This window comes from Bubalus kerabau, chromosome 22 (assembly GCF_029407905.1).
Source record: "Bubalus kerabau isolate K-KA32 ecotype Philippines breed swamp buffalo chromosome 22, PCC_UOA_SB_1v2, whole genome shotgun sequence".
NCBI lineage: Eukaryota > Metazoa > Chordata > Mammalia > Artiodactyla > Bovidae > Bubalus > Bubalus kerabau.
Genome location: NC_073645.1, coordinates 16567925 through 16595174, shown reverse-complemented (window position 1 = coordinate 16595174; position 27250 = coordinate 16567925). Strand labels below are relative to the sequence as shown.

The window sequence follows — 27250 nt, the reverse complement described above, 5'->3', positions numbered from 1 at the left end:
AACAAAACTCAGCTGTTGCCTCTGTCCTCCTCTTGAAGAGGATTTGATTGAAGATTTTTGTCAAATGTGCCTATATTTCCCTAAATATATTGTGTTTCCATCACAGGATACAGCTATGAGCAAACTCTGGTTCAAACAAGATGATAAGTTTTTCTTGCCCAAGGCCTGTCTCAACTTTGAATTTTTCAGGTATGTAAAATGAATCTAGCTACAAAGCTTCCTATAAAAATCAACATTTCTAAAAGTTTTCTTTGCTTCCTTAAGTACCTATGTCTGGAAATAAAAGGAATTAGAATTATTTAGCATAGACCAGGAAAGGCTGCATCTTCTGTTAAACGGTATTTTAGGAGCCAAGGTTGTTAATTCTTCCTTTCTTTTGAGGAGTACACTCTTCAACTGAAATGATTTATGTTAGCTCTTAGGAGGATCTTCCTAACGTTGAGGATTTTGAATCTGGGAAGGCTGTAGATTCACCAGAAGTTCACTGAAAAAAAATGAAATAATCCAGGGTGGTTTTTTGTTATGGTTTTGGTTTTGTATTCCTAGAGCTTGCCCAGAAAAAGAGGTAGTAGTTATTGAATGATCTTGAGTCCCTTCCAGTCCTTTAATTGTCTGGAGCCCTTAGATATTGCATTCTCTATTTCTGACTTGGTAGAAGATGTTTAGTAAAATTTATGAATAATGCTACTGTTGCAGTGATTCTTCAATATAAATCTTTAGTTCATCTCTGTCTTCTTTATTTGTGTGATAATGTTATCATTCAATTCACATTTTACTCTGAGTCTGTACTCTGTAATTTTATATTTCTAAAATTCAGTGGTCTGTTTATTTTTTTTTTAAACCCCTATCATCATCTAATAATGTTCACTATGATGATCAACTTTTTCATTAATTTTTGTTTGATTTGCTTGGCATGAAATTAAAGCTGAGATATGTTTTAAATGTTTCAGAAGAAGGAAAAAGAATCTCTAAGTAGAATGTTAATAGTTCACCAACAAGTATGTTGAGGTTGTAGAGATAGCAGCATTGTTTATTTATAGCGTGAGATTCATAGATTATCTAGAGCTGCACAGAGATTATTGCTTTTTTTTTTTTAATATCAAACCTGGACTTTCTGATTATGGCTTACTATTGGCAGAAAATATTACAAAGCTGGTTTTAGTTTTTGATAGTTAAAAGTGATATTTTTTAACACTCTAAGCAGCTTGCCACACTTTGCCATTTGGCTTCAGAATATCTTTTGAGAGACCATTTGACATTTTTGCATTCTCTAAGGAAATGGCAACCCACTCCAGTGTCCTTGCCTGGAGAATCCCAGGGATGGGGGAGCCTGGTGGGCTGCCGTCTGTGGGGTCGCACAGAGTCGGACACGACTGAGGCGACTTAGCAGCAGTAGCAGCATAGTTCTGAGAATTAAAAATGTCTGCTTCTCACCAATCCGTCTTGGTGTTCTGGTCCCTCTAGAGGTAAACACTGTTAGGTTTCTTGTACATTCTTATAGAAATTTTCTGTTTGTATGTATCCTTTTATTTATTTATTTTTTTTTTAAAAAAACAGCTAACTTTATTAGCTTTAAAAGCAAAACTGTTACCATTAATCACAAAGATTTCCCCCAAAATTACATTCTGCTTTTGTCACCTTGACAAGACAAGGAATGTTTAAATGTCCTCAAAATACAGAAGAGCTGAAGTTGACAAATAACACAGTACAACACACTACGAATCGCCACTGTAAGCACACTGAAATGTGGAATACACACCTGTGAATTATCGGCCAGTTTTTGGAAGTACAGTAACATCCACTACAGATGATAGTAGCAGAAAGGTAACGTCCCCCAAAATGTAACAGAAGGTCAGACATTTGCAGATAAAATAATAAATCTGACTCCTCGGTTCAGTTAACACAGAAGTGAAATGGTGGAGAAACATTTCTTGAACTTGGAGGCTACGCACAGTATGCTGCTCCTGCTGCTGCTAAGTCGCTTCAGTCGTGTCCGACTCTGTGCGACCCCATAGACGGCAGCCCACCAGGCTCCCCCATCCCTGGGATTCTCCAGGCAAGAACACTGGAGTGGGTTGCCATTTCCTTCTCCTGTATGTATCCTTGTAATCTTTTCAGAAATAGGATAGTATCATGCATACATATAGTTTTTAAAACTCTGTGACCCATATTTAAGCACATAACATCTGGTTACAAAATAACATGTTTTAAATTAACAAGTGAACCAGGATTTAAGCATTCCACCGGAATCATGTTCTGTTTTAAAAGTTCGTTTAGGACTCTCTCCAGTTCACCAGCAAGGCTGGTGTTTCAGAACACTTCTTGGAATTGTGTTCTGAGCTTTAGCCCTATGGCTTTGAACTCCCAGATCTGGCTTTTCACTTCTACCTATGGGTGGAGGTGGGGACAAGCCCTCTTGAGGATTCTCTCCTGTTTTGGTGCTTTGCTTTTGTGAGTTGTGCCAGTAAGGTTTCTGAACTGCTATTTGCCTAAAGAAGGAAATTGTCATTGTGTATAATAAATACTTAAAAAATGAAATGACAGAGTACTATTTAGATTTGCCAGGTGGAGAATGTTTGTATAGCTTTATGATTTTCTCTTTGGTATTAATTTCTCTGGGGCTAAGCATTTTACCCCTATTTTTACTTCATTATCAGCTTTTGATGAAATTGTTGCTTTGCTCTCAGTGCCTTGGTTATATTTACCGTGCTATGGATAAAATGAAACTTATAATTTGCTGCCAGACAAACTAAGCCAAGAGACTGCCTCGGGTCCTTTGCACTGGCTGTTTCCTCAGACTGGAAAGTTCTCCACTGAGATATCCCCAGAAGCTTGCTCCTTTGCTTCTCAGATACAGATGTCACCTTATCAAAGAGGCCTTGATGAGCAATTTTATAGAAATCAGTAATCTTCCTGTCCTACCTATCACTCCTTTTCCTCTTACCCTGCATAATTTTTCTCCATAACACCATCACCACCTGATGTATCATATTTAAATGTGTTATTTGCCTCCTCCAACTAGACTCTAAACTCTGTGAGGTCAGGGACTCTGCCTGACTTGTTCCTTCTTTATCTCCAGTACCTAGAGGAGTGTGTAACATCGTAGTAAGAATATAGTACATGTTTGTTGAATGAAGGAACCTTTTACTTGCTTGTCATAAAGGTAAGCAGTGTCACATAGTCAGATGAATAGATCATTTGAGTTAAATCCAAATCCTAACTCTGTTGCTACCAGACCAGGTGACATGAAGAAAATGATCTTTCTTATTTGAGAAATGAAGATTTAAAATTAGGTGGTCTCTGCAGTCTTGCACTCTGTAATTGTTTCCTCTCTCTTGTTGCTGTTTCTCACTTAAAAATTTCCCTGTTTTATATTTTAAAAATTTCCTATGTTAATATTTTTTTCCTGGTTCTGGCTGCAATTATATGATGGATATTATCTATTCCTTTACTGACAGTGTTCTAGTCTGTTGGTTTAGGTGGAAGCTCAGAGATACGCTAACATTTTCACAGGTGTCAGTTTTTCTCTTTCAAGTCTCAGTTTGTCTCTTTGAAGTTTATGTAATCATAGCACAAAGTTCTCAGTCTCATCCTTCTGTCCACCGTGAGTATGTATGGCTTGCTTAGAGGAAGAAAGAGGATGTGCAGATGCTGTGTCAGTCAGCTCTGTCGGCCATGCCTTTTCCTACCAGCCTAAACGTAGACATGCATTTTGCCCTGTTCCTACTCCTCACCTACCCTGTGTTTCTAACTTGTCAGTTCTACCATGCCATCTGGGGTAATAATTCCTTTTCCCTCTTCACTACTACCAGTACACATGGCATATTTCAAGCTTCTTTGTTAGACATCTTGTTGTTGTTGTTGTTGTTTTTACTCATGAGAAGAGACAAATTCAAGAATTCAAAGCGTATCTTCAGGAAGTTGTTTTAACCAGTTCCTTGATCCATCTCGAAAGGCCGTATCACATTGGGAAGTAATAAATCAGCTATTTTACTGTCAACATTTTCTTCCAGCCCATTTGCTTATGTGGACCCCTTGCACTGTAACATGGCCTATTTGTACCTTGAGCTCCTCAAAGACTCACTCAACGAGTATGCATATGCAGCAGAGCTAGCAGGCTTGAGCTATGACCTCCAAAATACCATCTATGGGATGTATGTAAGTACCCATGTCTTAGAGCCTTCCACTCATCAACATTTTTTATATTGATTTGATGGAAGCATTTTTGATTGAGGGTATGAGTTTAATTTCTTTTTAAAAAATCTTTGTGGCTAATCATATTTTCTTATCATTTAATTTTTAAGTTAGCTCTTAAGCACTCAGCAATACACCATTCATATTATGCAAATTTTCCTTGATTTCTTTTTTTTTGAACATCTCTCATCAGATCATCATATTTTTCTCCTCAAAACAAAATTGGACCCTGATTTAGGTTTAGATATCACCGATTCTATATCTGAAGTCTTGGTCTTTGACAATAGAGAATGAAGTCTTTGTAAAAGAGAAGGTTGGCTTATACTATTTCCCTAGAAATTCAGATCATGAGGCTGCATATTCATACTCTTCAGTCATGTTTCTTCATTACCATGCCACTGCTTGAGGTATCAAAGCATTTCTTTTGTTTTTCTTTTTGTTAGTCGCTACATTTATGCTGATCCTCTCCATTGCAACATGACATACCTGTTTATCAGGTTATTGAAGGATGATTTAAAAGAGTATACATATGCAGCACGCCTCTCAGGTTTGAGCTATGGCATTGCATCAGGAATGAATGCAATACTTGTAAGTAAAATGAAAACCAAAGAAAAGGCGTCACACCCGTTTAAGCATTATGTTGAGCTTGGGAAAACTATTAACTTCTGCATTTTAAACCAAGAAGATTGATGGTTTTTTCCTTGCACCTTTTTAATGATTGGAGAACTCAAGTTAGTATTAGTTCCACTAACAAACGATTTAGTAGAGTTTAGTGCGTTTTGTGAACATGTATGTATGCTACATTTATTCGCATGCTCTTCTGCTTGAAACATTTAACATATTAAACCTGAAAGCATGTTGTTCTCCCACGTATTTGAGTCTATTTTCATCTGTAAGCGGAGGACACCTGTAGTTGCTGTCGTGGTGCTCAGTTTTACTTAAAGCTTCTTTGTTGTTGTTTTTCTTTCTGTTGACAGTAGGAATAAGTCCCTGTGTTCAAACACATCTGACATTTTTATTTAATTTATTTTGTAGCATTAACTACTTTTAAATGTGTTTTAAAATAAGGATTATTAAATGCATCGCAAGAAGTAACTAGATCCTTTCTATTGAAATCATTTCTCTTATGTTTCCAAACTTATACCTCATTTCCAAATTAACACCCTTCTCCTGGCACACATTCATCTTCACTTTTCTTGAAAATGTATGCTTCCATAAAAACTAAAATGAGAGCATGTGCTGTGTGCTCTAATTCTATACAGAAGGTCTTAGGTTTTTTAAATTTTATTTGCAGTGACTTTTTTTTCCTTCACACAAGTAACTTTTCTGGTAGTTTCTGTTTAATGTATAAGAATGTGTCTAACTTAACCATTCTCAGAGACCAGGGAAATTTGGAGCCCGGAGAACAAAGTAAAATTCAAATAGGGAAGTAGTACTCTATGGCTCGCTTTTCTGTTGACTTTTAGTAGCATGTTACCATTCAGTTAATCATTTCCATTTGTGACAGATGGGCCTCCTGCTAGTTGTCAGTCTAGTTCCCACAGTTCCTGATGTGCTCTCCATGGTCAGTGACCTTCACTCTTGCTGAGGTTCTTGCCTATCAGTTTTCATCAGGTAGAGACTTGCAGAGATACTCTAGTCGCAGCGTATCCCTACTGCTGTGGGTGCCACCATGTGGCAGCATAACAGTAGGGATTAGGCTTTCCCTACTTTGCAAAATGTTATGGTTTCAGAGACTGTTAAATTGTCCTCAGGCAAAATCCAGGTGGTACATACCGGGTATCCTTACTTCACCTCTGTTTTGCCACTGGCTTTTGGTGCATCAGCAGAACTCCTTAAACAAGCAAGTGGTATGGCATATGGACCCTTATTGGGCAGCTCAGAGCAGGAAAAGTGGCAAAACGCCACATAAGACAAAACTGGGACTGCCTGATTTCTTAAAAGATGATTTTTAAAAAATATTTAACTATAAACGCTTTGGGGGCATATCTCATAGTTTGCTAGATAACATTCCCCTATGATGTTTACCTTCTTAACACACCAATAAAAACCTTAAGCCTGCCATTCCTTAGAAATTCTTTTAGAACGTTAAGCTTAAAATACTTTGTGTAATTAATGTGATTTAATGAGAACTTGAATTTTGATGAGACAGTGCATGCTGCCATAGTTTGGCACCAGGTAAGTTTTCTTGTTATTGTTTTTGTTTAGGAAAAGCAAAAATATGCTTTTGGGTCTTAGTAAATAAAGATGGTTAATGTTATCTTCCTAAATGTTAAGCTATATTTATGAGAAAGGAATTTCATTAAAATTGTTTTATTTTTATTTTGATACACCTGGTTTGGGGACTTCCTAAATGTTTAAAAGTCAAATTTAAGTTGTTTCATGGTATTTTTAGATTTTTAATATCCTGAACTCTTTCTGTAGCTCTCGGTGAAAGGTTACAATGACAAGCAGCCAATTTTGCTAAAGAAGATCATTGAGAAAATGGCTACCTTTGAGATTGATGAAAAAAGATTTGAAATTATCAAAGAGGCAGTAAGTTTTCTGAACTTATTTTTATTTTTTTAATTCATCAGGTAATATTGCCATGTTATGAACATTTTTGAGAAAGAGGTGAGGAGGAAAAGAAGCATTCATAACTCTGTGTCAGTCATTTCATCCTATCTTTGCTAGATCCTATATTTTTCCCAGAAAGAAAGCCTGGGAGAGTCTAGTGAACACCTGGCCCCCTTCTCTGTAGGGCCTAAGAGCTAGGACAGCACTTTCTTTCAGAAGGGAAACTGAGGTAGACCTAGTAGCTTTCAGGGACTCCTTGAAGATTTTAAGATTTCAACCCCTATTTAAGAAGAAACTTGATTCTACAGGCTGGGACTTCAGCGTGACATGATAGCCTTGTCACATTAGGGCAGACTATTTAGGCTTGATGTGTCTTCCACTTAAATTCAACTCATGGCTGGCCCAGTAGTGGATATATGGGATGTATAGCTGCTTTAAAAGCCAAACTATGACCTTCATTGTACACCCAGAGAAATTATCATCAATTTTCAAATGAAGATTCAGTAGTGTGTATATATATATATACACACACACACACACACACACACACAGCCATATTTCTTGATTAGGCTTTGGGGGTGACCTTGTAGTGAAGAATTAGAGGATGCCAAGAGATGGAGGCCCTGAAAACTGGGGATAGCTTCTGAGGGATGAATGAGGTCCCACAGTCAAGGCTGTACACGTGAAGGAAGTACATGTCCAATGCTGGGGGTAAGGGAGCAGGCTAGACAAAGGGAAAGCATGCTCTTTAAGGATCAGAGGGGAATTTGTCTAATCACATAACTTCAAAAAGGAGGAAGAAGCCAACATCCCACATCCCAGTAGCACACAATTTATGCAAATTGAAGTTTGATTATAGCTGCTCTTTTGAAATGATTTTAAAAGGATGGGATAAAATTAACAGACCCCTGTCTTCCTTCACTAGTATATGCGATCTCTTAACAATTTCCGAGCTGAACAGCCTCATCAACACGCCATGTACTACCTCCGCTTGCTGATGACTGAAGTGGCCTGGACTAAAGATGAATTAAAAGAAGCCTTGGATGGTGAGACTCTTTCTACTTATAGCTTGATGCTTTCTTCATTGTTTTCTAAAATCAGTTTGGTGTATGCTATTACCTGCTGTTTATGCTTTCTAATAACTTATAGTTCCATTAAAGAAGCCAACTGTGTATACTTTCTTTCTTTTCTTTTTTTTAACAAAAACAGTGGTAGCCTTTGAAGTGGCTTTTGTATTCAGGCAGTTTAACCACATTTGCTGTTTTCAACATGGACCCACAACATTTAGTTACTACTGTTCATAGATTTCTGCAAATGACAGTGTTTTGACCCAAGAATTTACCTTGTTAATATTGAAGTTTTCAGAAAAGGAAAAAAGGACTGAGCTTAAAAGCCTTATCACATAGAAAGAATGCTTCAGCATCTGTAGATCTATTCAGTTTGGTAAAAAATGGAAACTATGTAAATTAGCCTAAAGAGTCTTTTGTTGCTTTTTTTCCTAAAATCTTAAATCTAATTTTCAGAGGTTTTGCCTGAAAGTCCTAGATTCCTCAAGGGCAGTGAATTATGCCTTCCGTTTGTTCTTTTTATTTAGTATTTATATTATGCCCTCAGTGTGTGTCTAATGAATGTCTCTTCAATGGAATGAAATTACTTTCAGGGTTTTACTGGAAAGAATGTAGACTGATATCATCCTTTATTGTTGTTTTATCTTTTCCACTTCTCAGCATTGCTCTACCAATTAATCTTCCTTCCTACATGCTCAGTAATAAGAAAAAAGAATACTGTTGAATTTTTAATAATCTTTTATGACAAATCCTTACTTATTATGTATCACTGTGCCTTTGATGTCTTCAGTGACAAGTCAAGAGCAAAGTATTGAAGGTCATTATTTTATTGGTTGCCTCAGGCACTGGGTAGGCATATAGATTATTAAGTTCATTAACTAGAACAGCATTTACTGACTGCCTGCGCACCAGGTACCAGACTGCAGGTGCTTGAGATTGAAAAATGATCAGTTAGGTGTAGGTGGGGTTTCTTGGATCAAGGCACTCCAGTCTAGTGGCAAAGCATAAATGTAAGCAGGTTATTTTTGTAGAGGCAAAGGGACTGCTGGGAGGGTCTAGTGAAAGGGCCTTCTAGGGCAGTGCAGTGGAGTGGAATGCATATGGACTTTGGAATTAGGCCAAGATTCAAATGCAGCTTTGCCGCTTACTAGCTTAATGACTTTGGACAAGAAATTTAAACTCTCTTAAGTTTAGTATCTTCACCTTTTCCCGCCTTGGCCACTGTGCAGCTTGTGGCCTGACCAGGGATTGAACCTGGGCCCTTGGCAATGAGAGTATGCAATCCTAACTACTCAACTGCCAAGGAATTCCAGTTTTCTCGCTTTTAAAATGGGAATAATAGCATATAATTTACAGTTTATAACATCTATAAAGTGCCTGATGCATACATACATAGTAAGCACTTGTTAATTCCCTTCCTATGTTTGTCTTTAAATTTTAATCACTAGCATTAGCATCCATTGTAGCATTTATTAGCATAGTGTCCTAACGGAAAAGGAACAACTCTTCTTTACTGAAGTTCAGTTCAGTTCAGTCGCTCAGTCGTGTCCGACTCTTTGCGACCCCATGAACTGCAGCATGCCAAAGCCTCCCTATCCATCACCAACTCCTGGAGTTTACCCAAACTCATGTCCATTGTGTCGGTGATGGCCATCTAACCATCTAACGCCAAATTAGTGGATAAAAGTTAAGTAAGGACAAGATATTTCTATAGTCTCGAAGTATTTCCTCCAAAATAAGTATTATAATTATAATGGGAAAAGTAGGCATTGGTGGGGTGGCTTTTCCTAGTTGCTTGAAAAGTATACATTAGTTACTTAATTACAACCAAAAGATTAAAGTGGTTCAGGACTTATAGGACAGACATCTGGCACACAACATCATAATGAGGTGATCAATGTTTTCATCATCTGTATTACAGCATATCAGCATCACGTGCCCCGATGTGAGAAAGACACATTACCTCTCGGGTGTTCTTCTTAGGAGTACATAAATCCAATTTAATAATTGAGTTATTAAAGCCCCAATAAAGGTCATTCTGTAAAACGAGCAGTACTGCTCAAAAATCTTAAGGTTGTGAAATACAAAGAGAGACCAAGGCACTGTTAAGGATGGGAGGAAACTAAGGACTCATGACAACTAAATGCAGGGTAGGATCGTGGATTAAATCCTGGAACAGAAAAGGGTTCAGTTCAGTCGCTCAGTCGTGTCCAACTCTTTGCAACCCCATGAACCACAGCACACCAGGCCTCCCTGTCCATCACTAACTCCCGGAGTTCACCCAAACTCATGTCCACTGAGTTGGTGATGCCATCTAATCATCTCATCCTCTGTCGTCCCCTTCTCCTCCTGCCCTCAATCTTTCCCAACATCAGGGTCTTTTTCAATGAGTCAACTCTTCTCATCAGGTGGCCAAAGTATTGGAGTTTCAGCTTCCACATCAGTCCTTCCAATGAACACCCAGGACTGATCTCCTTTAGGATGAACTGGTTGGATCTCCTTGCAGCCCAAGGGACTCTTTAAGAGTCTTTTCCAACACCACTAGTTCCAAAGGGTTCAGTTCTGTTCAGTTCAGTCACTCAGTAGTGTCTGACTCTTTGCGACCCCATGAATCGCAGCACACCAGGCCTCCCTGTCCATCACCAACTCCTGGAGTTCACTCAAACTCATGTCCATCGAGTCATTGATGCCGTCCAGCCATCTCATCCTCTGTTGTCCCCTTCTCCTCCTGCCCCCAGTCCCTCCCAGCATCAGGGTCTTTTCCAATGAGTCAGCTGTTTACATGAGGTGGCCAAAGTACTGGAATTTCAGCTTTAGCATCATTCCTTCCAAAGAACACCCAGGACTGATCTCCTTTAGAATGGACTGGTTGGATCTCCTTGCAGTCCAAGGAACTCTCAATTGTCTTCTCCAACACCACAGTTCAAAAGCATCAATTCTTCAGTGCTCAGCTTTCTTTATAGTCCAACTCTCACATCCATACATGACTACTGGAAAAACCATAGCTTTGACTAGATGGACCTTTGTTGGCAAAGTAATGTCTCTGCTTTTGAATATGCTATCTAGGTTGGTCATAACTTTCCTTCCAAGGAGTAAGCATCTTGTAATTTCATGGCCACAATCACCATCTGCAGTGATTTTGGAGCCCAAAAAAATAAAATCTGACACTGTTTCCACTGTTTCCCCATCTATTTCCCATGAAGTGATGGGACCAGATGCCATGATCTTCATTTTCTGAATGTTGAGCTTTAAGCCAACTTTTTCACTCTCCACTTTCACCTTCATCAAGAGGCTTTTGAGTTCCTCTTCACTTTCTGCCATAAGGGTGGTGTCATCTGCATATCTGGGGTTATTGATATTTCTCCCAGCAATCTTGATTCCAGCTTGTGTTTCTTCCAGTCCAGCATTTCTCATGATGTACTCTGCATATAAGCTAAATAAGCAGGGTGACAGTATACAGCCTTGACGTACTCCTTTTTCTATTTGGAACCAGTCTGTTGTTCCATGTCCAGTTTTAACTGTTGCTTCCTGACCTGCATATAGGCTTCTCAAGAGGCAGGTCAGGTGGTCTGGTATTCCCATCTCTTTCAGAATTTTCCACAGTTTTTTGTGATCCACACAGTCAAGGCTTTGGCATACTCAATAAAGCAGAAATAGATGTTTTTCTGGAACTCTCTTGCCTTTTCTATGATCCAGCAGATGTTAGCAATTTGATCTCTGGTTCCTCTGCCTTTTCTAAAACCAACTTGAACATCTGGAAGTTCACGGTTCACATATTGCTGAAGCCTGGCTTGGAGAATTTTGAGCATTACTTTACTAGCGTGTGAGATGAGTGCAATTGTGTAGTAGTTTGAGCATTCTTTGGCATTGCCTTTCTTTTGGATTGGAATGAAAACTGTTACTAGTGGAAAAACTGAAATCCAAATAAAGTAGATTTTTTAGTTAATAGTATTGTCCTAGTGTTAACTTCTTAGATTTGATCAGCATCCTATGGTAGTGAAAAATGTTAACGTTAGAGAAAACTGGGTGAAGGGTATGTAGGAACTCCCTATACTATTTTTGCAACTCTTCTGTAAGTCTCAAATTATCTCAGAGTTTTTTTTTTTTTTAAAAAAAGACCTCATAGGTAGAGCTTACAATTTCTTACGCCTGTTTGCAGATGTCACCCTTCCTCGCCTTAAGGCCTTCATACCTCAACTCCTGTCACGGCTGCATATTGAAGCCCTTCTCCATGGAAATATAACAAAGCAGGTGGGTGATTGAGGTTTTAGCAATGTTTTATAGATCATTGCAACAGAAATTTTACCCTATTTGATTTAAGACTACTGACTAACCACCACAGTATGGCTATATACACATTAGTGTTGACTCGGCCTTCTCTGCCCTCTGCAGGAAGGTAGGGGAGGGTATACAAAGAGTTGAATGATCCTGGTTAACTGTGGACCTACTTTCACGGCTGCCTTCTCTGTTGTCTGCCTCATGCGGTCACTGGAGGAAATGGGAATAATGGTCCCTACTCTAGAACAGCAGGACTGTATAGTGGATAAGAGCACATAGTGTGGAATCAGCCCGGATTCAAATCCTGACTCAGCCAGTTACAAGTTATGTAATCTTCTGAAAGCGTCTTAACCTCTCTATGCTCAGTTTCTTTATCAGTATATTATGTACAAGGATTAAAGTAAATAGTACATTCCAAGTGTTTAGCACATGGAAAGCTAAACAGAATTTAGAATTTCCACGGTAGTCTGTCTCAAGAGCCCATACTCTCTGCCACTCCACTATTTTGTCTCCAGAATAATATGCCAAGGTCAGGTGCTGTTATGTGGCTGAGAAAGGATTCTTCCCTGTGTCAATTTTATTCAGAATAAAGCCTCATGCTTACCTCTTTTGCTTTGCTACAACCCCAAATATCTGTGGTGAGGGCCATTCACTTGAGACCAACTTTTCATCAGCGATACCGCTCCAACATCGAGATTGGTGCCGATGATTGTCTGGGTCTTTCTTTCTCCTCACTACCACCTTACTGACTCTGTTGCAAATCAACAAGTTCAGTTTTTATCTATTTGAGCAGGATCAAATGTACTTAAGGTTTTAAAAATCCACTTTGATAAAGTTGGTTAGTTTATTTCACACACATGTTGTTTTCATATTGCATGGGCTGCTGTCTAGTCAAGATACATTTGTGGTTTTGTAATGTGCCATGACCTGCCTTTCTAGGCTGCGTTAGGAATAATGCAGATGGTTGAAGACACCCTTATTGAACATGCTCATACGAAACCACTTCTTCCAAGTCAGCTCGTTCGGTACAGAGAAGTTCAGCTCCCGGACAGTAAGTGGAAATGTTCTATCTTTGGGAATGGACTGCTTTGACATAATATTGTGTGTGATTACAGGTGGGTTGAAGTCACTTGGATGATCAAATATAATTTTATGGTAAAGATCTGCTGGGACTCTCTACTAATTTATAACTAAAAATAGATAATTCTGCAAGAAAATTATCTATAGGAGAGCCAAAGAGGTGAAATTGGAGGCAGGCAATTATTTTGATGAGAATGATCCTGGAAGTGACTGGTAATTGAGTGTAGAAGAGTGAAGAAGTGAAAAATCACAAAACTAAAAAAGTATTGACTGGGAAGCATGTAATAAAATTTATTTATAAAAAATGGAAATTAGAATTAGGAGCCCATAGGAGTTGACATAAAGAATTGATGATAATATATGGGAGTTTTCAGTGTTGGGTTACTTTTGCATTAACAGTGGTTTCTTTTGATATAGAACTCATTAAGCATTATTTTCAATGTTGTTCAGAATTGTATAGTGGAAAGTATATTCGACCAGTGATGAGAAGCATTGGGTTTTTTCCCTTAAACTTTTTTCTAAAAGTAATTGCTTCCTGTTCTGACCTCCCAGCACAGGTTTTCTGAACCTTCCTTCTTTAAGCTACTCAGCACTTCTCTCACATTGGGATTGAAGTGCATCTCCATCTCCCTTGGTAGGCTGTACGTTTCTTAAGGCTGGGGTCTGTGTCTGGCTCACTTGAGTAGCTGCTAAAGCATTACCTCAGAATCTCTTTGTTGAATGCTCCAAGACACCTTGAGCACAGTGCTACTATTCTGCATAGCCAGTCGTCACAGACTGGGTAATGGCTCATTTTGAACTTAAGCTTCTTCCTCAGTCACTACAGCATGGCAGAGAGGAAGAGTCAGAAACTGCCGTTCAAAAACCATTGAACGTGGTAATCAGGCAATTACTAAACACTGTATTTGCTTAGTCACATTTACTGCTCATGAAATAGTTATCAGATCATAAAGCATGGCCATCTGTTTATAACTTTGATGAAGTACTTGGTCAGCATATCTCAGCTCTCCATCATCCAACTGTATGTCCTTGGATAAGTTGCTCACTTCTCAGGGTCTCAGTTTCTTCATCTCTGAAGTGAGATGTCAGACTGGGGCATCTCTACGCATTGTACACGTATGTATAAATTTGTGAATTGACCTTCAGCGTGGGTGTTGGTAAACAATATTGAATTGAATGCTAAATAGATAATGGCCCAACTAATGGTTTAAACAATTGTTTTGCATGGTTATTAAAACATAGGTTGTATTTCTATTGAGCTTATTGTAGATATTAGCTAGTTCTAATTTAATGTGTACACTGCATTGTAAATTTCATTAACTATGATCTCAATTAGCATTTAATTTTACTTAGTCATAACATGGGTCTTTTACAAGTGTTTTGCCCTTTAAAGTCATTGAATGTTTATGAGGACCTCCCAAGTACAGATCACTGTATTAGGATTCCCTTGGGTAAGTTGAGTTTCACATTCTTAATGAATTAATTGCAGTTTGGAACTGCCAAAAGACACCAACCAAACTGAACAACTTCATACAGACAAACAAAACAGTATGTTTAAACCCTAAAGAAGTTTTGAACATGTTGCTCTCTTATTGAAACTTCCTAGGAGGATGGTTTGTGTATCAGCAGAGGAATGAAGTCCACAATAACTGTGGCATTGAGATATACTACCAAACCGACATGCAGAGCACGTCAGAGAACATGTTTCTGGAGCTCTTCTGTCAGATCATCTCCGAGCCTTGCTTCAACACCCTGCGCACCAAGGAGCAACTGGGTGAGTGGGCAGCGGGGCGCAGCAGGACACCTCACTCCTTGAGGAACAGCTGTCGTCCTCGAGAACATCCGCCACATGTACAGCCCCCTGTCATGATGCCTGTGGGGACTCCACTTCTAGAAGATAAGCAGTTACTATCTCATGGACAGTAGAGCAGTTCTTAAGGAGATGATGTGTGTTTACATCACATACATGTCTATATAGAGGTCATTTTGGGTGGGGGAAAAGGATGCTAAGGGCAGGCTGTTGCGGGTGACAATGTGGGAAGCAAGCCACCAGAGAAGCTTGCTGCTGCTGCTAAGTCACTTCAGTCACGTCCGACTCTGTGCGACCCCATAGACGGCAGCCCACCAGGCTCCCCCGTCCCTGGGATTCTCCAGGCAAGAGCACTGGAGTGGGTTGCCATTTCCTTCTCCAATCCTTGAAAGTGAAAAGTGAAAGTGAAGTTGCTCTGTCGTGCCCGACTCTTAGCGACCCCATGGACTGCAGCCTACCAGGCTCCTCCGTCCCATGGGATTTTCCAGGCAAGAGTACTGGAGTGGGTTGCCATTGCCTTCTCCGCCAGAGAAGCTTAGATTAAAAAAAGATTGTTACTTTAAGAGACTCACCCAAATCCTTTTTCATTGGTTGTTCAAGGCACATTACTGGGGCTTGCTCTTTTTGATCAAATTTTCCAGGATCTCCAAGGCTTTTAACAGTGCCTAAAACTGCCCGAAACATTTCCTCAAAAGACACTTACTTGACTTCTTCTTTGGGTTCCTTAAGAGGTCACGTATTTTTTATTCATCTTTATATCCCAAGCCTGGGGCACATAGAAGATACACATAGAAGAAGTCACAATAAGTGTCTTTTGAGGAAATGTTTCGGGCAGTTTTAGGCACTGTTAAAAGCCTTGGAAATCCTGGAAAATTTGATCAAAAAGAGCAAGCCCCAGTAATGTGCTTTGAACAACCAATGAAAAAGGATTTGGGTGAGTCTCTTAAAGTAACAACCTTTTTTTAAATTACCACCATGATAGATGCTGAACTGCAAAAATGGATAAGTTTTGGATGGTCTTTCCCTTCATGAAACTCACAATCTCATCAGGAAGGCAGACCTGTAAGGAATAATTGTAGTACAGTGTGGCAAATGCTACTAAGAGTGTTCAAACTCTAAAGGCGATGCTGAAGGTAGTGAGGTGTGGTTCAGGGGAGAGCAGAGGAGGCAAGCCACAGGTGCGTTCAGGAAAGATACAGATGGGAGGTAGCAGAGGAGCTCACAGTGGGAGATGACCTTCAGTTACTTGGTCTCTAAAGATTTGCAGCCTGAATGAAGTCGATCCAGGGGTAGGTTATCTAACAAGAAATGCAATAGTGAAGGCAAGTTCACATAAGGAACTTGGATGTGAAAGGAAACCAAGCTAGGTCAATGGTTAGGGGATGAAATGAGTCCAGCATTTCATAGAGATGAGAATAACTTTAACATGGATCGAAGGGAATTAACTGACAGACAGTGAGGCACTTGGGAATGTTGAATAATGAATAGGGGTTTGTGACCTCCAACTCTCCAACTGTTCTTCAGAGAGCTTGTCTGCCCTGTCCTTAGGAACTGAAGATATTTTCATTGCTGATTTCCTCAGAGGTGATTAATATAAAGTCCTAAAGTAGATTGTATTTGCTCTGACAGGATAATTTTTGGAAGATTAAAAGTGACCCACGTCTGAGACGCCATGGTCCTGACTGGCTGGTGTTTGTGTTTCAGGCTATATCGTCTTCAGCGGGCCACGCCGAGCCAACGGCATTCAGGGCTTACGGTTTATCATCCAGTCAGAAAAGCCACCTCACTACCTAGAAAGCAGAGTGGAAGCTTTCTTAATTACCATGGAAAAGTCCATAGAGGACATGACAGAAGAGGCCTTCCAAAAACACATCCAAGCATTAGCAATCCGTCGACTAGACAAACCAAAGAAGCTATCTGCAGAGTGTGCTAAATATTGGGGGGAGATCATCTCCCAGCAGTACAATTTTGACAGAGGTAAGGCATGATCAGGGCCCCCACATTCATGGCATGGAAGTGAAACATTTGAGGGCATTGATGCCATTCTGCAAAATGGTATTCATTTCATAGGTGATGTTTCAGGACAGTTTGGGATGAGGTGGTAGCACTTCCAAAGGACTTATGGTTAATGTAACAACAATTTCCTGTTAGAAACTTTTTTTTCCCTCTCTCTCTCAAACTAGAGCTGAATCTATCTGTATCTCATCACAATGCACTAATAGTAAATCTGATTTCACTTTATTCAGAATGCCTCTGAGACTCTGAGCACAGATATGTAGGCATCTATTTCTCATAGCTCTAAACAGAAAATGTGCAGATTGAACTCTCTTAAGACAAGTGCAGTCCTAGAGGCACCAGGGTTCAAACATCTGCCTTTAAGGATCTCCCCAGATTTGTCAGTGCTTTTAGATTTGGAAGAGCTGTACTCCCCAAAGTCTCCTGCTTCTCAGGGTCCTTTACCTTAGAGCAGAGATTAACTTCAGCTACACTTGAAGTCAGAAGGGTTGGGTCGTGTTCTCATTCTGACACAGACAAGCCAAAGATCTCGGCCAGGTTGCCTTTTTAGGGCCTCCGTTTCCTTACCTGTAATTTTTCTAGCAGTTGGGTTCATTGTTAATGATAATAGTAACTACCAATTACTGAGCATTTGCCCTGGTATTATGTGATTGTCAGTTAGGTGGTTTTTATACCCAATTTCCAGATGAAGAAACTGAGGCTCGGGAAACCTGAAATGACTAGACCAGGAACCAACAGCTCACCCATAGAGAGCCAGGGTATCCTCTTACTTTTTACTTGAAATTTTTTCCCTTACTACTTGCAGGAACAATTGATCACTCAAAAAGATGGATATTTAAGGGTGTTGGAGTGAAGAATATTGTCATTTAGTGTAGTATTCTGGGCTGCTTAAAATGGAAATATTAATAAATTCTTGTTTGATTTCTTTTTCAGATAATATAGAAGTTGCCTATTTGAAGACACTTACCAAGGAAGATATTATCAAATTCTATAAGGTAAATTCACTTTACATATTTGGACTTTGACCAGTAAGAAAATGTTACATGCTTTGTGTTATGTGTTGCCACTTTGAACCCATTCAGGCAGGACTTATGAAGGCATTTTTATGGATTTAAGTATTTTCGAGACATTACTATTAGGAAAAAGAGACAGTCCCTATTGAACTCAGTACTGTTTTCCTCTCCGTCTGGACCAAGGACTATGGTGGCCCTTCCCAGCTTCCAGACCCACCTACTTAGGTCACCCTCGTTGTTTTCTCTCTGTTCCCCACACCAACCCACAGAGAGCGTTGGTGAGCTTACATGGGAAGAAAGAGCAAAGAAAGAAAGCAAATAGAACTTGAGAATCAGGGTCTTTTCCAGTCTCTGCCAACTAGATCTTCTCCACTGATTTAGGTGTCACTGAGGAGCCTGGTGGGCCACTTTCCATGTGGTCACAAAGAGTCGGAGACAATTGAAGCGACTTAGTATGTACACATGGCTCCTTTTAAAAATAAATGACCACTCGCCTTTTTTTTCCCCAAAGCGCTTAATTCCTTTTTTATTTTTTGAAATTTAACTCACATACCACACAATCATTTATGTAAAATGTGTAATTCAATGGTTTTTAGTATATTCATAGTCACCCATTAGTCAAAAGGTATAACCATAATCACCTAACAATTTTGAAACATTTTCTCACCCCAAAAAGAAACCCCAAAGCCTTTAGCAATCGCCTCTCTCCTCTTCTTTCCTTCTGTTAGTTTCAGGTATACAGTAAAGTGATTCAGTTATTCTTTTTCATATTCGTTTACATTACAGGTTAACTGATTATAGTTCCCTCTGCTATACAGTAGGATCTTAATTGTTTGTCTAGTATATATATATAGTAATTTATATCTGCTAATTCCACACTAGAGATCTTATAAGTTTTAAGTGCCTAATAAAGTTTTTCAGGAGAAAAGAGAGGTACTGCCATTAAAGTTATCCCAGTTCTGCTCTAAGAGGTTTATACCGTCTAAATTTTCCCCACCGTAACAGAATTTATAGAAAAGTAGCATAAATTTTAAATGGGCATAGAATGTGTGTAATAACCATGCTAAGCGCAGAGATTAAAAATTTATGTAGCAGTAGAGCTGTACCTAGGAGAAGGCAGTGGCACCCCACTCCAGTGTTCTTGCCTGGAAAATCCCACGGACAGAGGAGCCTGGTAGGCTGCAGTCCATGGGGTCGCTAAGAGTCGGACACGACTGAGCGACTTCACTTTCACTTTTCACTCTCATGCATTGGAGAAGGAAATGGCAACCCACTCCAGTGTTCTTGCCTGGAGAATCCCAGGAACGGGGGAGCCTGGTGGGCTGCCGTCTATGGGGTCTCACAGTCGGACACGACTGAAGTGACTTAGCAGCAGCAGCAGCAGAGCTGTACCTAAAGGGTTACATATAATTGTTTGTAATGTACTGGGGCATCTAATTTATGTAAAATACTTTTACGTCTATTTTTTAGGGCAAGGAACAAAATTCTACTCTGTAATTAGAATAGTGCCTTAGAATTATACCCTACCTAGCATCCTGAGCCACATCTCCTGGTTCATACCTGATTTATTAGACACCACGTTTTTCATCAGGAGTTCAGTCCTGCCTTGTGCTGACATCTCTGGAAAGGATAGTATCTGCTTTTCAAGGTCATTTTTCAGGGGTGTATCTTAGCTGTCAATACAAGAGTCGTATTTGCAGTTCTCATGAGAGTGACTTTGTGAAATTAGTTGTGCAGTGAAGGCTAATTATTTCTAATCCCCTGCTGTTGGTGCTGTGTGGGAGAGTGAGGAAAAGCAAACGACTCCTGAGTTGGAAGTGCTGATAGTTCCACAGAGGAAAGGGTGACTTTGCACCATCTACCAGTTATTGTACCTGTTCTCCCCGCCAGAGCCTGTGCAAAACAACAAGGCTCCTGCTCTCTGTATGTGCAAACAGATATTCATACAGCCAGTAACACCTTAGCAAGAAGAAAGAAAGGAGCAATTTTAGGTTCACAATTTGACAGTAAATGATGGTATTCTGAATGTACCTTTCTCAGAATGGGATCTGAGCCATTTTTGACTGTGGAAATGGCTGACTGGTCAAGTTACCATCATCTTTATCTCCCTTGTATTGTGTAGAACAAAACGACTCTCATCTAAATGACTCTTGCTCTTTTGCAGTGATAGTCTTTTAAAAAACATATATTTTGACAAGAGGCTAGGCCTGTAAACGGATAGTACATATCTGGAAAACCTGTGTACCTTCCACTCAGTTTTGCTGTGAATCCAAAGTGCTTTAAAAAACGGATAGTGCATATCTGGAAAACCTGTGTTCCTTCCATTCAGTTTTGCTGTGAACCCAAACTGCTTTTAAAAATAAAATCTATTAAAATATCTGTATATGTGTGTGTGTGTGTGTATGTAGTAAAAACACACATAATTAAAAAATAAAAACTATATAAAATAAGATTCTGTTCTGATATATTGGGTTGGCCAAAAAATTTGTATGGATTTTCCCATAACATCTTATGCTTTTCGTCCAACTCAGTATAACCGCAGGTAGTCTTTGTGTCCGTGAAGAGAGGTGCGGTAGGACTGTGAGGGAGAGTTGGGTGTGGGAGCAGGGCTCCGGGACACCTGTCGGCTGCCAGGCAGAAAGCCGTCCCGAGCCTGCTCAGAACGGCTGGCTTCAGTCCGTGGTCTGTGGGGCAGGAGCAGGAGCATATGGCCCCTGAGCACAGACTCAGGGCTCAGCTCCATCACCAGCTAGCTAGCTTTGTGACCCTGGCCAAATTCTATAAGCTTCCTTATTTATGAAATAGAGATTAATTGGAGTATTCATTGAAATGAGGTATGTAAAGAGATTGGCACTTAGCAGCATTTATTAAATAGTCTCTATTGTTGTTATCACTTTATTAGTAATACTCAACCTTAGGGTTTTTAAATAGTTTAATCAGAATGCTTCAAATGAGAGTATGTTTTCCTCCTTGATGTTATAAAGTAGCTATTGTGATTGACTTACTATTTAAGACTGTTACACTTGGTGAGGTTGGTTACTTGTTCTCATTTTGCCTGTAAAAGAGGGTGCTCCCGTTCAGCACTTTTTGGTTCCTAAGATGTTTATTAGTTACGTGTGTTCAAAAAGCATGATAACCTAATATACTGTGATGTTTCCAAAAGAAATGAAGATTGGTCTTTCCTTCCACAAATTCAATTATTTGAAATTACAAGTGGTACCTCATTATTGATTTTGTGAAAATAAGTTATGACTTTCTTGTCTTAAAAAGTGAGAGTATTTATTACCGAGCTTACACTAAATCCCGAACAAGGTTTCCCTGATACACTTGTGTTCTGTAAGATACTAATGGGGTACCTAGAAAAAGTTTTGTGACCTTATAAGTTTGAGAATGACTCTTCTTTATTCTCATTCTTGGGGAATCACAGAGCATGTTAGCTTTTTAAAAAATTCTAAGAGGGACTTAGAATTTTCCACAAATTCTAGAAGACCACAGGGACTTCCCTGGTGGTCCAGTGGCTAAGATTCTGCACTTCCACTGCATGGGGCATGGGCTCAGTCCCTAGTTGAGGATCTTAAGATCCTGCATACCATGCAATGCAGCAAAAAAAAAAAGTTCTAGGAACCCCATAGTAAAGATTTATTTAGCCCAATATTTGTTTAGTTTTGATTAACAAAATATTTCCTAAACTGATTTCACTATGGACACTTTTTGTTGTTGTTGTTCAGAATACCTATAAATATCTCTTGGGACTCTAGTGTTCCTTAGAAAAGAGTTTGCAAGAAAATGCAATTGGTTGGTTTTTAGAAAAATGCGGATTGTCCAAAGTTGGTCAGGAAATTGAACAGTCTGAAACTGAAGAGGATGTTCTGTAACCGATATAGGTTAAGAGGGCAATGAGGGTTTGGGTGAAAAGAGATCAAGACTGCATCTTTGGGGTGGGATGGGGTAGGAGTGGAAGGGAGGCTCAGGAGGGAGGGAACATATGCATATACCTATGGCTGATTCATGTTGATGTATGGCAGAAACCAACATGGTATTTTAAAGTAATTATCCTCCAATTAAATAAATTTAAATTAAAAAAAGAAAGAATATATCTTTGGAAGCAAACTTTACTCCAGTAAGATGCTCTCAGATGAGACAAACCAGGGCTGAGCTCCTTAAAGAGGCTGTTCTGCCAGCTTTGCTATGCAACTTCAGCAAGGCTTCCATTGCAGCTGCACAGGACCAGGCTTACAATAACTGTTCCGTAAATAACTGTGAGTCAGTCTGACTTTGCTGCTAGTCTCTTCCTCTGAGGATACAAAACATTATTTCTGGCTGAGGCATCAGGGGAAGCTTCATCACAACTTGAGTCTTCCTTTTGGAAAAGACATAAATATGGCCTATCATTAAGGGAAGAGTGAGGAGACACTTCCCCAAAGGATCCTTCTGCCAGCGTACCGTTCCTGGCATTCTTGGTAATGACTGAAGGGAGTCCCTCCAGGCAATGTGGTGGAATTGAGAGAACAAGCATACATACCTCACTTCTGGCCCCGTCCCCTTATGAGTTGTGTGGCTCAGCAAGTTGTTACGCCTGGGTCTTAGAGTCTGAGTCTCTAGAATTGGAATCATGGTGATGCTTAGCTTAAGAAAACCAAGTGGTCTAACATAGGAAAGAGGCTGATACAAGGCGACAGTCAAGAGATGTTAGTTCTCTTCTCTTCTGGTAGGGGAGGAGCTGCAGCAGTGCCCTGGTGCAGAACCTGGGGAGGTTCCTGGGGAGCAGGCATTGTGGTCGTCCCTTAACTGAGCTCAGGCCGTTGTCTCTGCACACACCTCAGATCACTGGGTGCAGCCCTGGTCACACCCTGATGAGTACTAGGCTGGGTTTTTAATCCCAGTCCAGGTGCTTATTACCCATAGGAGCATGAGCACTCCAGTTTACTCAATGTACGATGGGGTTAAGAATAATTCCTGCCTGCCCTCCTAATGTTTGTAGAGTTTACATGAAATGCTGTAAGTGAGGGGAAAGAAAGGGACGCAGCTTTTCTGTTTCTGACTATGTGCAGGATGACTCTTTTTGGGCGTAAGACAGCACCTCATTTTAAGTTCCCTGGTGGTGCAAAAGGGTGACCTTGCTCTTCTTTCCACCCAGGAAATGTTGGCGGTAGATGCCCCGAGGAGACATAAGGTATCCGTCCATGTTCTTGCCAGAGAAATGGATTCTTGTAAGTACTGAGAATTGACTTTTTAAAAGGGTGTCTTTAGGCACATGATAGCTATCCCATGCCATAGCCACATCCCTTAGAGAGCACCAGGAAGTAAAGGGGTGCAGAGGGGGAGCTACCTGGAGACAGGGCCTGCTCTATCAAGGCAAAAATAAGGGGAAAAGGGAAACGAGGCCGTGAAGGGGAGAGCCGGCACCAGATGGCACAGTGCTGAGCTGGCCACAGCTGTCGGAGAACACGGCTGTGCTGGTAGGACATCTCCAAAGGAGCGATGTGGAGCCGCTGCAGGTGGGGAGGGAGGTGAGCAGTCCATCTGCTCAGTTCTTCCCATCTCCTGTCTCTGACTGGCTTGGCTGATGACTCCCCCGACTTTCTTGGTGGTTTTACTGGGTCCTTCTGGGTGGCCAGAGCCTCAGAGACCAGTGAGGTCAAAGCTGGGCAGTAAAGCACTACAGCCAAGGCTGTTCAAGCACAGTGAGGTCCTGAACCATGACGGGGGGCCTTCTGGACAGGAGGCCGGACAAGCTGTCAGGCCTTGGGAGCACACAGCCTGAAAGGACCTGAGAGGCACATGAACTGGGCCTGAGGCAGTTTTTTAGTGAGCTGAGTCTGGTTTGGTTTGGTTTTGTTTGTTTGCTCTTGTGTACAAATAGCAGTGAGTGCAAAGCAGTAAACCTTTCTTTTTTTTTTTTTTTTAAATAGGTCCTGTGGTTGGAGAGTTCCCATGTCAAAATGATATAAATTTGTCACAAGCACCAGCCTTGCCACAAGTAAGAAACATAAATGTCGTGTTAGCTTGCACTGTTAAAGGACTTCCTACTTAAAAGGAGCTTGTTCACCAGGACACGTAAGACCCAGAGGTTTCAGGCCACCAGGTATCGGGGCATGTACTTCAGGTCCCCTTAAAGGCCAGGCTGCCATTTCTTCACTGTTCATCTGGGAAGACTAGTGACTTTGCCCTTGTCGGCCTCATCTACTAGCTTGAACAGTTGTGTTACTCTGCAGTGAGTCATCTCCAGCCACATTTGTCCCCACATTTTCCTTGGCGCTTGTGCATTTTGATCATTTTGAACAGTTGGCATTTACTTGGAAGAGGAGGAAGCTGGTAGTGTAAGCAGGCCCTTGCCAGGTGGGCACACTGGCCTCTGCCACTCCACCCAGGCCACAGTCCTGAGCCCTTGGTGTGCCTGACCTTGAGCACGTAGGGGAAGCCAGAAGTCTTCCCTCTGACCCAGAGACCCACTGGGAACTCTCACCATAGGTCTGCATAGACCCTCTGACCCTACTGATCCAGGAAGAGAGTCAGCAGATATAATATGCAATACATGGTGCAGAAACTAGTGTGTATATGCAAAAATAAAGTTTATATCCTGTTCAGTCTGTTTAAATACACTAAGAGAAAACTGTTTTTTTTTTTGCAGCCTGAAGTGATTCAGAACATGACTGAGTTCAAGCGTGGTTTGCCACTGTTCCCCCTTGTGAAACCGCATATTAACTTCATGGCTGCAAAACTCTGAAGATTCCCCATGGGCGGGAAAGTGCAAGTGGATGCATTCCTGAGTCTTCCAAGGGCTAGGAAAACCATCTTGGCCACTTGAATAGTTTCTTGTTCACTATTAGAGAGACACAGAGGAAAAAAAGAAAAAAAAAAAAAAAAAAAAACTTGTCAAATGTCATTATGTAGAAATATTAAAAATCCAGAGTAATTAAATTACAAAATCTTATAGATGTAGAATATTTTTAAAATACATGCCTCTTAAATATTTTAAAAGTTTTCATTACTAAGAGAAATGTCCCTTATATAACTACTTTAAATGATGAATGATATTCCTATAGAATCTTCCTTCCTTATTCTGTAAAATAGTCACTTGTCAGAAGGAAAATATGTTAGCTTTTTTCTAAAAGCCTCCTAGGTTGACAGAAAAGACTTCAAAATATATAGAAAGGTGATACATTTTTAAAAATTGATTCTCAAGTTTGCTTTCTACTTAATAGTTTCATGTAAATAATGGAGAACATTACATTTGGCAGATAATGAACAAAGCAATGTAATTTTCTTTTATTAGTGAAATTGCTGATTAAGGCATGGTTTTAATCTTTTTATAAAATTTGAACATGTTTTTTATTCAAACGAGTAAAATGCTGGAAAACTCTAGAATACCCTACTTATTTACAGTGCTAGAAATACAGACTTACGTGGCATCAATTTTGTCCCAAACTGAATTTCTCAGGATTACTGTGACTTGTTTCTTTCTGATTGAAGCATATTGACATTCTTGTTCATCGTTGGTTTGCAGTGTTCCATCAGTGTCCCTTTTTTCCCATCAATACATTGCTCTATTTATTTAACTTCAGATCCCACTGAGTGTGTGACATGCTTTTCCAACATCAGCTGCTCTAAATGTCTGTAACTTTTTACTATGGCGAAATCGCAGGCAGTATTCCAACCAAAATATCTGTCCCGTTGTGAATATAAAAGGCAGCGTGTACAAAGACACCTTTTTGGGGGTACAAAAAGGAAAGCCTTGGACTCTTAAATAGTGTGATCTCCAAAGAGACACTAAATCCCCGTTTTGCTCCCAGTCTAATATTGCCTTAAGTGTTAAGTTGTTTTTTGAATATATACATACAAACACACAGATGATGACTGGAGTGAGCTTTTAAAAAATATCTTCTCTTCATGAGATACAATTATAGATGAACTTGTTACTGTATATTTGGCAGCCATTTTGAAGCATTTACTGTTACTAAGACTTCCAGGGAAACTGGAAACACACAGGCACTAGTAGCAGTAAGTGGGCCTGTCGTTGACTAACTCAGGCGAAGGAAGGAGTGGTATTTTCCAGGGACCTTTCGCCTCCATGTGGTCGATTTGCCAGGACTGCTTTCTGTAGAGTCACGTCTCTTTCACATCTTAAGTTTCACATTTGCCATTTTTCCAAATAATCTGAATTTGGGGCAAGACTGATCATCACAGTCGTGGAGGCTGCTTTTGAAAGCGGGGCTCCATTTCTCCTGTCAGGTAAATGTGGTGCTGTAGCTGTCTTTTTACCCCTACCTTCAAGAGCTTCCTTGTACGAAGCTTGTCTTTGTGCATCAGAAGGTGTGTGAGTCACCATCACTCCCTTCTGGTTTTATGCATTTGTAGACTATGCAGCTTTTCATCAAACTGCAAATATATATGAGAGGGATCAAAAATGAGTCCTGAGTGTATACATCTACCACTGGAAGAGTAAATAACCCACCTAAACCTTTTCTGTGGAAAATTATGTGCTATTGGGTAACTTAGCTCTTTACAAAAAAAGTAGGGGGTGAAGTTTGAGTGTCATTTTTATGGGAAAGTCACGTGAAGAGCTCTGAAGGGCATCCCAGGTAGTCTCCAGGAAAGTGAGGTTGCTGGTGAGTGTGCTCCAGTGTTGTCTGCTGTCCATGTAGGACCTCCAGCCACTGTTGGCTCACTCAGGCTGACTTACACAGTCAGCTAAATAGGTCCAAATTGTAGTCCATGAGCAATAATAGACTACCTGGACGCTGCTCTTTCCTCAGTGTAAAGGAGATTTGTGAAACACATTCAGGTGTCTGTTACCCATGACTTTTTAAAAAGTCTTTTTCACGAGTTGATGTGGAAGAGAGCATGTGACACAGCCAGTAGGTGGTGGAGTGCTAGGGTAATCCTGTTTACAATAAATTGCCTGATTTTCACCTCTGGAGTTTGCATTTGTATTATTTTTACAGTTTTCAGTGGCCGATCCTCAACCTGCCTCTCAACATCCCGATTCGACAATGTTTCTTGCTTTTTCGTTGTTCCTAATGCAAAAAGCAGTGGGTTTTGGGGTTTTTTTTAAAGTGAATCTAGGTAAAAGTGATTTACTATTACCTCTTGAGTCCATTTCACAGTCTTAAGAGCAGATCACTCTGGTAAAATAGAAATCTTGATGTTAGAGGCTGAACTCCTTGCTGTGAGTGTTGTCATTGACCCCAGATCCAGAAAGATTTGTCCTGGGCATTATAGGGAGGAAAATTTTA

At 40.2% G+C, this 27250-nt stretch overlaps 1 protein-coding gene across 6 annotated transcripts in view; it reads left to right on the top strand.

Moving 5' to 3' along the window:
- The window catches only part of IDE (insulin degrading enzyme), a 95673-nt gene extending 68739 nt beyond the window's left edge, over positions 1 to 26934 (top strand). For 4 of the 6 annotated variants that reach the window (XM_055560570.1, XM_055560574.1, XM_055560572.1 and 1 more), the window contains 12 exons: positions 107 to 189; positions 4014 to 4158; positions 6619 to 6729; positions 7676 to 7796; positions 11977 to 12068; positions 13035 to 13146; positions 14782 to 14949; positions 16690 to 16962; positions 17935 to 17996; positions 23152 to 23224; positions 23927 to 23994; positions 24646 to 26934. In XM_055560570.1, coding sequence (XP_055416545.1) covers positions 107 to 189; positions 4014 to 4158; positions 6619 to 6729; positions 7676 to 7796; positions 11977 to 12068; positions 13035 to 13146; positions 14782 to 14949; positions 16690 to 16962; positions 17935 to 17996; positions 23152 to 23224; positions 23927 to 23994; positions 24646 to 24741 — 1404 coding nt within the window. In that variant the 3' untranslated portion in view covers positions 24742 to 26934. Of the gene's footprint in view, positions 1 to 106; positions 190 to 4013; positions 4159 to 4637; positions 4783 to 6618; positions 6730 to 7675; positions 7797 to 11976; positions 12069 to 13034; positions 13147 to 14781; positions 14950 to 16689; positions 16963 to 17934; positions 17997 to 23151; positions 23225 to 23926; positions 24100 to 24645 lie in introns of all 6 variants that reach the window. The other 2 variants (XR_008707151.1, XM_055560571.1) reach the window with 2 other exon arrangements.
- The last annotated feature ends 316 nt before the right edge of the window (positions 26935 to 27250 follow it).